The sequence below is a fragment of the Oncorhynchus gorbuscha genome, linkage group LG03, assembly GCF_021184085.1.
Source record: "Oncorhynchus gorbuscha isolate QuinsamMale2020 ecotype Even-year linkage group LG03, OgorEven_v1.0, whole genome shotgun sequence".
In the NCBI taxonomy this organism is placed as follows: Eukaryota; Metazoa; Chordata; class Actinopteri; order Salmoniformes; family Salmonidae; genus Oncorhynchus; species Oncorhynchus gorbuscha.
This window is the reverse complement of record NC_060175.1, coordinates 4,497,943-4,512,801: the sequence shown is the minus strand read 5'-3', so window position 1 is coordinate 4,512,801 and position 14,859 is coordinate 4,497,943. Positions and strand designations below refer to the sequence as shown.

Sequence of the window (14,859 nt, the reverse complement as noted above, 5' to 3'; positions counted from 1 at the left end):
CCTTTGGCAGCGATTACAGCCTAGAGTCATCTTGGGTATGACGTTACAATCTTGGCACGCTTGTATTTTGGGTCTTTCTCCCATTCTTCTCTGCAGATCCTCTAGCTCTGTCAGGTTGGATGGGGAGTGTCGCTGCACAGCTATTTTCAGGTCTCTTCAGAGATGTTTGATTGGGTTCAAGTCCAGGCTCTGGCTGGGTCACTCAAGGACATTCAGAGACTTGTCCCGATGTGTGTCCCCCCCCCCCCCCGTGTGTGAGGTCCTGAGTGCACTGGAATAGGTTTTCATCAAGTATCTCTCTGTTCTTTGCTCTGTTCATCTTTCCCTCAATCCTTACTGTGCTGCCACCACCATGCTTCACCGTAGCAGGCCAAAGAGTTCAATCTTGGTTTCATCAGACCAGATAATCTTGTTTCTCATGGTCTGAGAGTCCTTTAGGTGTCTTTTGGAAAACTCCAAGTGGGCTGTCATGTGCCATTTACTGAGGAGTGGCTTCCTGCCGGCCACTCAAGGCCTGATTGGTGGAGTGTTGCAGAGATGGTTGTCCTTCTGGAAAGTTCTCCCATCTCCACAGAGGAACTCTGGAGCACAGTCAGCGTGACCGCCAGGTTCTTGGTCACCTCCCTGACCAAGACCCTTCTCCCCTGATTGCTCTGTTTGGCAGGGAGACCAGCTCTAGGAAGAGTCTTGGTGGTTCCAGACTTCTTCCATTTAAGAATGATGGAGGCCACTGTGTTCTCGGGGACCTTCATTTTTTGGTAGTGTGTGTAGATTGCTAAGATTTTTTAAACTTACATTTTTTAAATTTAAAATAAGGCTGTATTAAAACAAAATGTTGAAAAAGTCAAGCGATTTGAATACTTTCCCGATTTGCTATTTCGTTTCAAACTACATGTCTGTGCGCTGTTAAGTATTATCGAATGCCTCTGAACCACCACCACCACCACTAAATACTTGTGGGTAGAAACAGCACTGGGTTGCAGAATGGAGCTGTTGAACAGAGCATGGTCATACCCAACCAACCCAAACCCAACCCACTGTTCCATTTCCCCCAGCTGGCCTTCAGAAGGGGTGAGAAGATAACTTGTTCCCTTCTGTTAGCCGTGTGTCATCTGAGAACGTGTCAGAAATGGATAGCTACATAGCTAGTTCTGTATAAACCTTAATTGTAAAAAAAAAAAAAATTAAAAACGCCATAGATGGTGTAATATTGAGCAAGAAGCAAAACAACATTTGCGTCGGCTCATATTCCTGCACAATAGTTAATGGAAACCTACAGACTCAGGTTTTTTCTCTCTCCCAAAAAAACCTTACGAAACAGCAAGAACACCTAAGCCAATTGTGATTGAACTTAAAGGGAGGATCTTGACAAGACTAGTGCAGGTGTTTTACTCATCTAGACATGCCCTCCATCCACAAATAAACTGAGTTAGAAATTTTGGCAAAGTTGTGACAAATAATAAAACTACCTTAGCATAAAAACCATCAGAATCAGAACAAGTAGAACTTTGAATATTAACTTTCTGTTTTAGCCTAAATCATCATCAATCTCCCAAAAAAACACAACATGTTTCAACATCCTTAGTTACACAGCAGGCCAGGACATCATTTTGGCAAAGACTTGGCAGCAATGTCTGTCTAACATCATCAGTTCTGTCTGTTTGTTTAGACTTCAGGAGCTGCAGAATCATAACCTAATCTGAGCTACAGTACCAGTCAAATGTGTGGACATACCTACTCATTCAAGAGATTTTCTTTATTTTGTACATTGTAGAATAATCGTGAAGATATCAAAACTATGAAATAACACATATGGAATCATGTAGTAACCCAAAGAGTGTTAAATAAATCATAATATATTTGAGATTTGAGATTTTTTAAAGTAGCCACCCTTTGCCTTGATGACAGCTTTGCACACTCTTGGCATTCTCTCAACCAACTTCACCTGGAATGCTTTTCCAAAAGATCCCATATGTGGGGAACTCTTGAAGGAATCCTACTTATGCTGAGTACTTGTTGGCTGCTTGCCCAAGCAAGACTATTATTGGTGTCTTTTATTATTGGTGATTCCTTTAGTTGATTGTGTCTTTGCATTGATTTTGCAATTTCTGAGGCTGGTAACTCTAATGAACTTATCCTTGCAGCAGAGGGAACTCTGGGTCTTCCTTTCCTTTGGCAGTCCTCGTGAAGCCAGTTTCATCTAGGGCTAGATTTTGCGACTTGATCTTCATGTCAGTTGTTTCTATTTGCTTATTTGAGCTGTTCTTGTTGAGATGTCTGTTGTCACAACACAACCTTCACATTTCTCAAAGCTTGTGTCTAGTGTGTAAGACATCTTGGGCATTTCTCAAAGCTTGTGTCTAGTGTCTAAGACATCTTGGGCATTGCTCAAAGCTTGTGTCTTGTGTGTAAGACATCTTGGGCATTTCTCAAAGCTTGTGTCTAGTGTGTAAGACATCTTGGGCATTTCTCAAAGCTTGTGTCTAGTGTGTAAGACATCTTGGGCATTTCTCAAAGCTTGTGTCTAGTGTGTAAGACATCTTGGGCATTTCTCAAAGCTTGTGTCTAGTGTGTAAGACATCTTGGGCATTTCTCAAAGCTTGTGTCTAGTGTGTAAGACATCTTGGGCAAATTGGCTGATCAAGCAGAAAGACACATTTTAGACCCTCTTCAAGAAAATGGACAATAAAGTATCCGACCCACAAGTCTTCATTGTGTGACATCTTGTTTTTATAGATCCACAAGTCTTCATTGTGTGACATCTTGTTTTTATAGATCCACTAGTCTTCATTGTGTGACATCTTGTTTTTATAGATCCCCTAGTCTTCATTGTGTGACATCTTGTTTTTATAGATCCACTAGTCTTCATTGTGTGACATCTTGTTTTTATAGATCCACTGGTCTTCATTGTGTGACATCTTGTTTTATAGATCCACTAGTCTTCATTGTGTGACATCTTGTTTTTATAGATCCACTAGTCTTCATTGTGTGATATCTTGTTTTATAGATCCACTAGTCTTCCTGATGAGAGGCTTCCTGCTGCTATGTCTGCTGGCACTGGGCCATGCCAAGCCCTACCAGCCAATTAACGTCTTGGACTTCATGAGGGACCATGAAATCATGATGCAGGATGCCGATGATGACGATGATGATGACGACAACGCCCTTACGGACTGCCCCTTCGGCTGTCAGTGCTCCCTACGGGTGGTGCAGTGCTCTGATCTAGGTAACATTATATTGCCCACTCACTGCTCCTGGTGCAGTCTGGGGGAGAGGGGGGGCTAGGGGCTCCTAACATTCAATTACACCCTCACTCCTCCTGGTGCAGTCTGGGGGAGAGGGAGGGCTAGGGGCTCCTAACATTCTATTACACCCTCACTACTCCTGGTGCAGTCTGGGGGAGAGGGAGGGCTAGGGGCTCCTAACATTCAATTACAGCACTTGTCTGAAAGTCTCATCTGTTCAGGGACTGGAGGCAATCATGCTCAGTGACATTTTGGAGTTCCTCAAGGCTCTACTCTAGGACCACTACTGTTTTCATTACATTCACAACTTCTCTGTGATGTTAGCTTTACGGCTACGTGGACAACACACAGCTGATTTACCGATTGATTGATATCCTGTCTCCACAGGGTTGCTCTCCGTGCCCGAGAACATTCCCACCGACACGCTAATGATCGACCTCCAGAACAACGACATCACCGAGGTCAAGGAGGACGACTTCAAAGGCATTAACAAGATCTACGTAAGAAACACACAATTAAACATCTCTCCTACTCTTATCATCACTTTCCTATCACTTTAGCGTGGAGGGACTTTTCCCACATGAGTCCGAATCACTTTTAGACACCCATTCCCCCTAGGCCTAGCCTATATGCAACACATATTAGGACAGAATCACACATTCACAGCTGACGATAAACCCAAGTTCTTTATATCAGTCCCCATTGGACAGAACCCATCTGAACCAGTCTTTGCATCAGACAGAACCCATCTGAACCAGCGTCTACCTCAGACAGAACCCATCTGAACCAGCGTCTACCACAAACAGGACCCATCTGAACCAGTATTTATCTCAGACAGAACCCATCTGAACCAGCGTCTACCTCAGACAGAACCCATCTGAACCAGTTTATCTCAGACAGAACCCATCTGAACCAGTCTTTTCATCAGACAGAACCCATCTGAACCAATGTCTACCACAGACAGAACCCATCTGAACCAGTCTTTTCATCAGACAGAACCCATCTGAACCAGCGTCTACCTACATCTGTCTGTACAGGCTCTGTGTAACTTGATATATTATTTTCCAGGTGGGGATACCATGGCCCCAAAGCAACATCTAGACCCTCTAGCACCAAAACTCTCAATTGAAATAGAAGCCATATTATTTCAGGTGGGGGAAGAGAGAGCTTACTGAGAGAATAAAGGGGAAATGTGACATGGTTTGAGCTTAAAACCGTTCTACAGGGTGTAGAAGCCGTTCTACGGGGTGTAGAAACCGTTCTACGTAGAAGCCGTTCTACAGGGTGTAGAAGCCGTTCTACGGGGTGAAACGGGGTGTAGAAACCGTTCTACGGGGTGTAGAAACCGTTCTACAGGGTGTAGAAGCCGTTCTACAGGGTGTAGAAGCCGTTCTACGGGGTGTAGAAACCGTTCTACGTAGAAGCCGTTCTACAGGGTGTAGAAGCCGTTCTACGGGGTGTAGAAGCCGTTCTACGGGGTGTAGAAACCGTTCTACGGGGTGTAGAAACCGTTCTACGGGGTGTAGAAACCGTTGTACAGGGTGTAGAAGCCGTTCTACGGGGTGTAGAAACCGTTCTACGTAGAAGCCGTTCTACAGGGTGTAGAAGCCGTTCTACGGGGTGTAGAAGCCGTTCTACGGGTGTAGAAACCGTTCTACGGGGTGTAGAAACCGTTCTACGGGGTGTAGAAACCGTTCTACGGGGTGTACCTGTTGTACTCAGCATTTCCCAGTAAGGTACCTATTGTATTCAGCATTTACATTTACATTTAAGTCATTTAGCAGACGCTCTTATCCAGAGCGACTTACAAATTGGTGCATTCACCTTATGACATCCAGTGGAACAGTCACTTTACAATAGTGCATCTAAATCTTAAAGGGGGGGGTGAGAAGGATTACTTATCCTATCCTAGGTATTCCTTAAAGAGGTGGGGTTTCAGGTGTCTCCGGAAGGTGGTGATTGACTCCGCTGTCCTGGCGTCGTGAGGGAGTTTGTTCCACCATTGGGGGCCAGAGCAGCGAACAGTTTTGACTGGGCTGAGCGGGAACTGTACTTCCTCAGTGGTAGGGAGGCAAGCAGGCCAGAGGTGGATGAACGCAGTGCCCTTGTTTGGGTGTAGGGCCTGATCAGAGCCTGGAGGTACTGAGGTGCCGTTCCCCTCACAGCTCCGTAGGCAAGCACCATGGTCTTGTAGCGGATGCGAGCTTCAACTGGAAGCCAGTGGAGAGAGCGGAGGAGCGGGGTGACGTGAGAGAACTTGGGAAGGTTGAATACCAGACGGGCTGCGGCGTTCTGGATGAGTTGTAGGGGTTTAATGGCACAGGCAGGGAGCCCAGCCAACAGCGAGTTGCAGTAATCCAGACGGGAGATGACAAGTGCCTGGATTAGGACCTGCGCCGCTTCCTGTGTGAGACAGGGTCGTACTCTGCGAATGTTGTAGAGCATGAACCTACAGGAACGGGCCACCGCCTTGATGTTAGTTGAGAACGACAGGGTGTTGTCCAGGATCACGCCAAGGTTCTTAGCGCTCTGGGAGGAGGACACGATGGAGTTGTCAACCGTGATGGCGAGATCATGGAACGGGCAGTCCTTTCACAGTAAGGTACCTATTGTAGTCAGCATTTCACAGTAAGGTACCTATTGTATTCAGCATTTCACAGTAAGGTACCTGTTGCATTCACCATTTCACAGTAAGGTACCTGTTGTATTCAGTCTACACTTATTGTATTCGGCGCATGTGAAAAATAAAGTTTGATTTGAAAGACTGGCCTAAACCCGTTGGTTTTAAGACTGGCCTAAACCCGTTGGTTTTAAGACTGGCCTAAACCCGTTGGTTTTAAGACTGGCCTAAACCCGTTGGTTTTAAGACTGGCCTAAACCCGTTGGTTTTAAGACTGGCCTAAACCCATTGGTTTTAAGACTGGCCTAAACGCATTGGTTTTAAGACTGGCCTAAACGCAGTGGTTTTAAGACTGGCCTAAACGCAGTGGTTTTAAGGCTGGCCGGAATGCAGTGGTTTTAAGACTGGCCGGAATGCAGTGGTTTTAAGGCTGGCCGGAATGCAGTGGTTTTAAGACTGGCCGGAATGCAGTGGTTTTAAGACTGGCCGGAATGCAGTGGTTTTAAGACTGGCCGGAATGCAGTGGTTTTAAGACTGGCCGGAATGCAGTGGTTTTAAGGCTGGCCGGAATGCAGTGGTTTTAAGACTGGCCGGAATGCAGTGGTTTTAAGACTGGCCGGAATGCAGTGGTTTTAAGGCTGGCCGGAATGCAGTGGTTTTAAGACTGGCCGGAATGCAGTGGTTTTAAGACTGGCCGGAATGCAGTGGTTTTAAGACTGGCCGGAATGCAGTGGTTTTAAGACTGGCCGGAATGCAGTGGTTTTAAGACTGGCCGGAATGCATTTAATAAATCGGTCAAAGTATTTATTATCTGTTCATTTGGATCCCCATTAGTTGTTACTTCCTGGGACCCAACGTATTGTTCAAGTCAACCTCCATTGTCTAAACTCCTAAGAGTTGCTGTATATTTCACGTATCTTCTCTTCCCCAGGCCCTGTTCCTTGTTAACAACAAGATCTCGAAGATCCATCCCAAAGCATTCCGTAACATGGATCGGCTACAGCTGTTGTACCTGTCCTACAACCAGTTGACACAGATACCTGCCAACCTACCCCGGAACATCCTGGAGCTGCGTATCCACGACAACAAGATCAGCAACATCCAGAAGGAGGCCTTCAAAGGGCTCAAGTCTGTGCATGTTCTGGGTACGTACAGTTAAGAACACATTCTTACTTACAATGGCTGCCTGGCAACTATTGGCTGAGACCAAAGTGATACACTATTCCTTATGTGGCAGCCCAGCGTGACTCCGGTCAACTGTAGTGCACAATGTGAAGATTACAAAAAAAAAAAAAAAAAAAAAAAAAGTCATTTGAGTCTGAATGCATCTAGGGTTATTAATGATTGCCCTCTATATATGAGTTCAAGAAAGATGTGTTCAAAGCGCCATACGAGGCTTTTAACCTCCCTGTATGTTTTTCCTGACCAGAGATGAGTGCTAACCCGTTAGCTAACAACGGGATAGAGCTGGGAGCATTCGACGGCATGGAAACGCTGTATATCAGGATCGCGGAGGCCAAGCTCACAGCTGTACCTAAAGGTAACACTAACAGTAACAAGCCAAGCTCACAGCTGTACCTAAAGGTAAGACTACCAGTAACAAGCCAAGCTCACAGCTGTACCTAAAGGTAACACTACTTGTAACAAGGCTAAGCACTACCAGTAACAAGCCAAGCTCACAGCTGTACCTAAAGGTAAGACTACCAGTAACAAGCCAAGCTCACAGCTGTACCTAAAGGTAACACTACCAGTAACAAGCCAAGCTCACAGCTGTACCTAAAGGTAACACTACCAGTAACAAGCCAAGCTCACAGCTGTACCTAAAGGTAAGACTACCAGTAACAAGCTCACAGCTGTACCTAAAGGTAACACTACCAGTAACAAGCCAAGCTCACAGCTGTACCTAAAGGTAACACTACCAGTAACAACAAGCTAAAGGTAACACTACCAGTAACAAGCTCACAGCTGTACCTAAAGGTAACACTACCAGTAACAAGCTCACAGCTGTACCTAAAGGTAACACTACCAGTAACAAGCTCACAGCTGTACCTAAAGGTAACACTACCAGTAACAAGCTCACAGCTGTACCTAAAGGTAACAAGCTCACAGCTGTACCTAAAGGTAACACTCACAGCTGTACCTAAAGGTAAGACTACCAGTAACAAGCTCACAGCTGCTGTAACACCTTGTAACAAGCCAAGCTCACAGCTGGTAACACTACCAGTAACAAGCTCACAGCACAGCTGTCACAGCTGTAAAGGTAACACTACCAGTAACAAGCCAAGCTCACAGCTGTACCTAAAGGTAACACTACCAGTAACAAGCTCACAGCTGTACCTAAAGGTAACACTAAGTAACAAGCTCACAGCTACCAGTAACACTACCAGTAACAAGCTCAGCAGCTAACACTACCAGTAACAAGCTCACAGCTGGTAACACTACTAGTAACAAGCTCACAACCTAAAGGTAACACTACCAGTAACAAGCTCACAGCTGTACCTAAAGGTAACACTACCAGTAACAAGCCAAGCTCACAGCTGTACCTAAAGGTAACACTACTAGTAACAAGCCAAGCCAAGCTCACAGCTGTACCTAAAGGTAACACTACCAATACACGATACATGCTGTACATCTTGAATTCTGTCCACATTCAATACTGAACACATTCAATACTGAACACATTCAATACTGAACACATTCAATACTGAACACATTCAATACTGAACACATTCAATACTGAACACATTTAATTAAATCATTTAATTAAATCGTGCTTCTACACCTGCATTGCTTGCTGTTTGGGGTTTTAGGCTGGGTTTCTGTACAGCACTTTGAGATATCAGCTGATGTACAAAGGGCTGTATAAATAAATTTGATTTGATTTGACATTGCCAGGTGACTTTATTCCATATTTCGGACCACTTCATTGAATTTCTCATGAGAGTTCGTGGTACTTAATGTTTACATGCAGTGTTATATATATTTTGTTTAATCATCGCTGTATGTGTTTATTTCATGAAAATAAATCCTATATTTTGTATAATTTATTTTTCTGAGCCTCCAGTCTGATCGCGTGTCTGAATATATTTACATACACAGCCCTGATTGGATCGTCTTGACTCTAGAGCAGATCTGGGGCAATTCCAGTCCTCGGGGGCCTGATTTGTCACCCCCCCATCCATCCCTCGTAAACACACCTGATTTAAACTCGCTGCATTTTTAACTGAACTAACACGATTAGTTGATTATTGGGAGTCATGTGTGTTAGCTGGGACTGGGGGGAAAAGTGTGACACCGATCAGGCACTTTGAGGACTGGAGTTGCCCAGGCAACTGCTCTAGAGCGTACCCCGGTTTTCCCCGTCAAGGTAGGAGGATACATATGGAAATAAAAGATGAGTGGTCATTGGTCAAAATAATCAGGTCAGATTGTGATGTCATGCTCTGGGCTAAAAAGTCCATCCCACCTGAACAGGTAGAAATGACAGTGATTTCCTGTTTTTCAGACCTCCCATCTTCACTCACAGAGCTTCACTTGGATTATAACAAGATCAACAAAGTAGAAATTGAGGACTTTTTCAGATATAAAAAAATACAAAGGTAAAAACACTACTGAGATGTGATAAAACACTACTGAGATGTGATAAAACACTACTGAGATGTGATAAAACACTACTGAGATGTGATAAAACACTACTGAGATGTGATAAAACACTACTGAGATGTGATAAAACACTACTGAGATGTGATAAAACACTACTGAGATGTGATAAAACACTACTGAGATGTGATGTGAAAAAACACTACTGAGATGTGATAAAACACTACTGAGCCTCTCTACTGTATATAGCCTCTCTACTGTATATAGCCTCTACTGTATGTAGCCTCTCTACTGTATATAGCCTCTACTGTATATAGCCTCTCTACTGTATATAGCCCCTCTACTGTATATAGCCCCTCTACTGTATATAGCCTCTACTGTATATAGCCCTCTACTGTATATAGCCCCTCTAGCCCATCTACTGTATATAGCCCCTCTACTGTATATAGCCCCTCTACTGTATATAGCCTCTCTACTCTATGTAGCCTCTCTACTCTATGTAGCCTCTCTACTCTATGTAGCCTCTCTACTGTATATAGCCTCTCTACTATAAGTATCCTCTACTGTATGTAGCCTCTCTACTGTATATAACCTCTCTACTGTATATAGCCCCTCTACTGTGTGTAGCCCCTCTACTGTGTGTAGCCCCTCTACTGTGTGTAGCCCCTCTACTGTGTGTAGCCCCTCTACTGTGTGTAGCCCCTCTACTGTATATAGTGTGTATAGCCTCTCTACTGTATGTAGCCTCTCTACTGTACGTAGCCTCTCTACTGTATATAGCCTCTCTACTGTATATAGCTTCTCTACTGTATATAACATCTCTACTGTATATAGCCCCTCTACTGTATATAGCCCCTCTACTGTATATAGCCCCTCTACTGTATATAACCTCTCTACTGTATATAGCCCATCTACTGTATATAGCTTCTCTACTGTATATAGCCCCTCTACTGTATATAGCCCCTCTACTGTATATAGCCCCTCTACTGTATATAGCTTCTCTACTGTATATAACCTCTACTATATATAGCCTCTCTACTGTATATAGCCTCTCTACTGTCTATAGCCCCTCTACTGTATATAGCTTCTCTACTGTATATAACCTCTCTACTATATATAGCCCATCTACTGTATATAGCTTCTCTACTGTATATAGCTTCTCTACTGTATATAACCTCTCTACTGTATATAGCCCCTCTACTGTATATAGCCCCTCTACTGTATATAGCCCCTCTACTGTATATAGCTTCTCTACTGTATATAACCTCTCTACTGTATATAGCCCATCTACTGTATATAGCTTCTCTACTGTATATAACCCTCTACTGTATATAGCCCTCTACCCCTCTACTGTATATAGCCCCTCTACTGTATATAACTCCTGTATATAGCCCCTCTACTGTATATAGCCCTCTACTGTATATAGCCCCTCTACTGTATATATAGTATATAACCTCTCTACTGTATATAGCCCCTCTACTGTATATAGCCTGTCTTTTTACTGTTGTTTTATTTCTTTACTTAGCTATTGTTCACCTAACACCTTTTTTGCACTATTGGTTAGAGCCTGTAAGTAAGCATTTCACTGTAAGGTCTACCTACACCTGTTGTATTCAGCATTTCACTGTAAGGTCTACCTACACCTGTTGTATTCAGCATTTCACTGTAAGGTCTACCTACACCTGTTGTATTCAGCATTTCACTGTAAGGTCTACTACACCTGTTGTATTCAGCATTTCAAAGGTCTAACACCTGTTGTATTCAGCATTTCACTTGTCTACCTATTTATTCAGCATTTCACTGTAAGGTCTACTACACCTGTTGTATTCGGCGAACGTGACAAATAAACTTTGATTTGATATTTACAGATTAGGACTGGGCTTCAACCAAATCAAGTTTGTTGAGAATGGAAGCTTCGCCAGTATACCCAACGTCCGTGAAATCCACCTGGATAACAACAAACTGAAGAAGGTTCCGCCTGGCCTCAACTCACTGCGGTATCTACAGGTAAGATATGATTGGTCACCTGTTGGGCATTCCCAACTGTTTTTACTCCTTATTTGTGTACTCAACTCAACGTTGTAGTTCTACTGTCATACCATTCTGCTACAACACGTATCAAAACTCATCCCACGGAGGGATGAGTGTCTGACCGGGTTTCGCTCCTCCTTTGTACTTGATTGATTAATTAAAATCACTAATTAGTAAAGAACTCCCCTCACCTGGTTGTCTAGGTCTTAATTGAAAGGAAAAGACAAATTTAAAAAATAATATATATATATATATACACATTTTAACACCCCTGTGCTATGATAATATAGGCTACAAATTCCTAAATATATTCAAGTATGATTGCTTCTGTGATACTAGCGATGTGTGAATCTTTAAGACATTTACAAATAGCCAGACAGAGTATCCGAGTAGCAATAGGACTGAACCTTTATTGACCTCAGCATGCTTCATAAACCTAAACTTGAGACCACCAGGTGGTGTAATTGACTAATTGATTGATTAATCGGTCTCTATTCCCCCAGGTGGTATAATTGACTAATTGATTGATTAAATCGGTCTCTATTCCCCCAGGTGGTATAATTGACTAATTGATTGATTAATCGGTCTCTATTCCCCCAGGTGGTATAATTGACTAATTGATTGATTAATCGGTCTCTATTCCCCCAGGTGGTATAATTGACTAATTGATTGATTAAATCTGTCTATTCCCCCAGGTGGTATAATTGACTAATTGATTGATTAAATCGGTCTCTATTCCCCCAGGTGGTATAATTGACTAATTGATTGATTAATCGGTCTCTATTCCCCCAGGTGGTATAATTGACTAATTGATTGATTAAATCGGTCTCTATTCCCCCAGGTGGTATAATTGACTAATTGATTGATTAAATCGGTCTCTATTCCCCCAGGTGGTATAATTGACTAATTGATTGATTAAATCGGTCTCTATTCCCCCAGGTGGTATAATTGACTAATTGATTGATTAATCGGTCTCTATTCCCCCAGGTGGTATAATTGACTAATTGATTGATTAATCGGTCTCTATTCCCCCAGGTGGTATAATTGACTAATTGATTGATTAATCAGTCTCTATTCCCCCAGGTGGTATAATTGACTAATTGATTGATTAATCGGTCTCTATTCCCCCAGGTGGTGTACCTTCATGCTAACAGCATCAGCAGTGTGGGGGTGAATGAGTTCTGCCCTGTCCGCTCCAGTGTTAAGAAGACCTTGTATATGGGCATCAGTCTGTTCTCTAACCCTGTTAAGTACTGGGACGTCCAGCCCGCCACTTTCCGCTGTGTGTCTGGACACAGAGGGGTTCACCTGGGCAACAACCGGAGGAAGTAACATATATACACACACACACACACACACACACAGGGGGATTCAGCTGGGCAACAACCGGAGGAAGTAACACACACACACACAGGGGGATTCAGCTGGGCAACAACCCGAAGAAGTAAAACACACACACACACACACACACACACACACACACACACACACACACACACACACACACACACACACACACAGGGGGATTCAGCTGGGCAACAACCGGAGGAAGTAACACACACACACACAGGGGGATTCAGCTGGGCAACAACCCGAAGAAGTAAAACACACACACACACACACACACACACACACACACACACACACACACAGATTCAGCTGGGCAACAACCGGAGGAAGTAACACACACAATGGCAAGGTGAAGTTCTAACCATATGGTCATATCTATCCGACATAGTTACAGATCTACAAGTGCCTACCTGCCTAGGGAATTGGGTGTCTGTCAGGATCACAAGCCATCCTATAGCGCCTCCTTCTGGTAGACTTCAGTAATACCCACGTCCTCAACACACAGGATGTTGTTGTTGTAAAGACCAACTCTTCGTTCCTCCTCAACGAGTCAACAAACGCATCCACCCCTGTTTGTACTTCAGTGTTTTAGTGGATATCTTTGTTTCTTCTCTGTTTAGGAATGAGTATAATCTGCTGGATGTGTTGTCTTCTGATTTCTTACTGACACTGCATGCCTCCCTTTTGTAATCTGCTAGCCTAAATAAAACTAGTTTTCATGGTGCTAATAAACGTATATATATATTTACAGAAACTAGTCAACGTTATATGTCTAGATGGTGATAAACATAAAATGACAGAAAATGCTAGTCAACTGTTACATTACATGGTCTACATGCTAAACGTTTCTAATTAAAGAAACTAGTCAACTGTTACAAACGTTTCTAATTAAAGAAACTAGTCAACTGTTACAAACGTTTATAATTAAAGAAACTAGTCAACTGTTACAAACGTTTATAATTAAAGAAACTAGTCAACCTTTACATGTCTACATTTGAACATGATTATCTATTGTAGCATTACATGTATGTAACTGTTCTAATTAAATAAACTTGACATATAAAATACAGAAAAGGAAATATTCTACTTTTATTTCACCTTTTAAGAAAAATGTATTTGCCTTTTCATACGTGACAACCCTGCATATTAATGGTGTGCACCTGACGTCGTAAACCGCGTTTCCCCGCCATGAGTCCAACGCCAACCGGGCAGTGTTAGCGTCGACCACCGTTTAATTCAACATTATGTTATTGTCAATGTGGGGCGGCAGGGTAGCCTAGTGATTAGAGCGTTGGACTAGTTACCGGAAGGTTCCAAGTTCAAACCCCCGAGCTGACAAGGTACAAATCTGTCGTTCTGCCCCTGAACAGGCAGTTAACCCACTGTTCCTAGGCCGTCATTGAAAATAAGAATTTGTTCTTAACTGACTTGCCTCGTTAAATAAAGCTAAAAATAAAATAAAAAATAAAATAAAATGTCTTCAGTATTTATTGGATGTGTGATTGAGAAAGATAGGAAACTGGAAACTGGAACATCAACCCTTCTCTCACATCACCAGTAGAAAGATAAGAAACTGAAACTGAGTCAATCACCACCTTCCCCACCTCTTTAAGGAATACCTAGGATAGGATAAGTAATCCTTCTCACCCCCCCCCCCCTTTAAGATTTAGATGCACTATTGTAAAGTGACTGTTCTACTGGATGTCATAAGGTGAATGCACCAATTTGTAAGTCGCTCTGGATAAGAGCGTCTGCTAAATGACTTAAATGTAAATGTAAATGTAAAAATCAACCCTTCTCTCACATCACCAGTAGAAGACGCCACTGAACCAGGTCTAGAAATATGATTCAAAAGCAGTCAGTACACAGAATATGAATATGAAGTCACTCAAAAGGTACAGAATATGAAGTCACTCAAAAGGTACAGAATATGATTATGAAGTCACTCAAAAGGTACAGAATATGATTATGAAGTCACTCAAAAGGTACAGAATATGATTATGAAGTCACTCA

The 14,859-nt window shown here is 42.9% G+C and overlaps 2 protein-coding genes across 4 annotated transcripts in view; one reads left to right on the top strand and one right to left on the bottom strand.

Moving 5' to 3' along the window:
- The window catches only part of aspn (asporin (LRR class 1)), a 16,435-nt gene extending 2,515 nt beyond the window's left edge, over positions 1-13,920 (top strand). Inside the window, exons 2-9 of one of the 3 annotated variants that reach the window (XR_006837101.1) lie at positions 3,008-3,226; positions 3,633-3,745; positions 6,797-7,010; positions 7,295-7,405; positions 9,371-9,464; positions 11,334-11,472; positions 12,628-12,908; positions 12,946-13,016. Coding sequence is in view for 2 of the 3 variants with exons in the window: in XM_046338640.1 (XP_046194596.1) it covers positions 3,025-3,226; positions 3,633-3,745; positions 6,797-7,010; positions 7,295-7,405; positions 9,371-9,464; positions 11,334-11,472; positions 12,628-12,828 (1,074 nt within the window). In the remaining variant the exon portion in view is untranslated. Of the gene's footprint in view, positions 1-3,007; positions 3,227-3,632; positions 3,746-6,796; positions 7,011-7,294; positions 7,406-9,370; positions 9,465-11,333; positions 11,473-12,627 lie in introns of all 3 variants that reach the window. The other 2 variants (XM_046338640.1, XM_046338632.1) reach the window with 2 other exon arrangements.
- The window catches only part of LOC124024914 (centromere protein P), a 197,557-nt gene that overhangs the window by 76,607 nt on the left and 106,091 nt on the right, over positions 1-14,859 (bottom strand). The gene's annotated exons all lie outside the window — the stretch shown is intronic.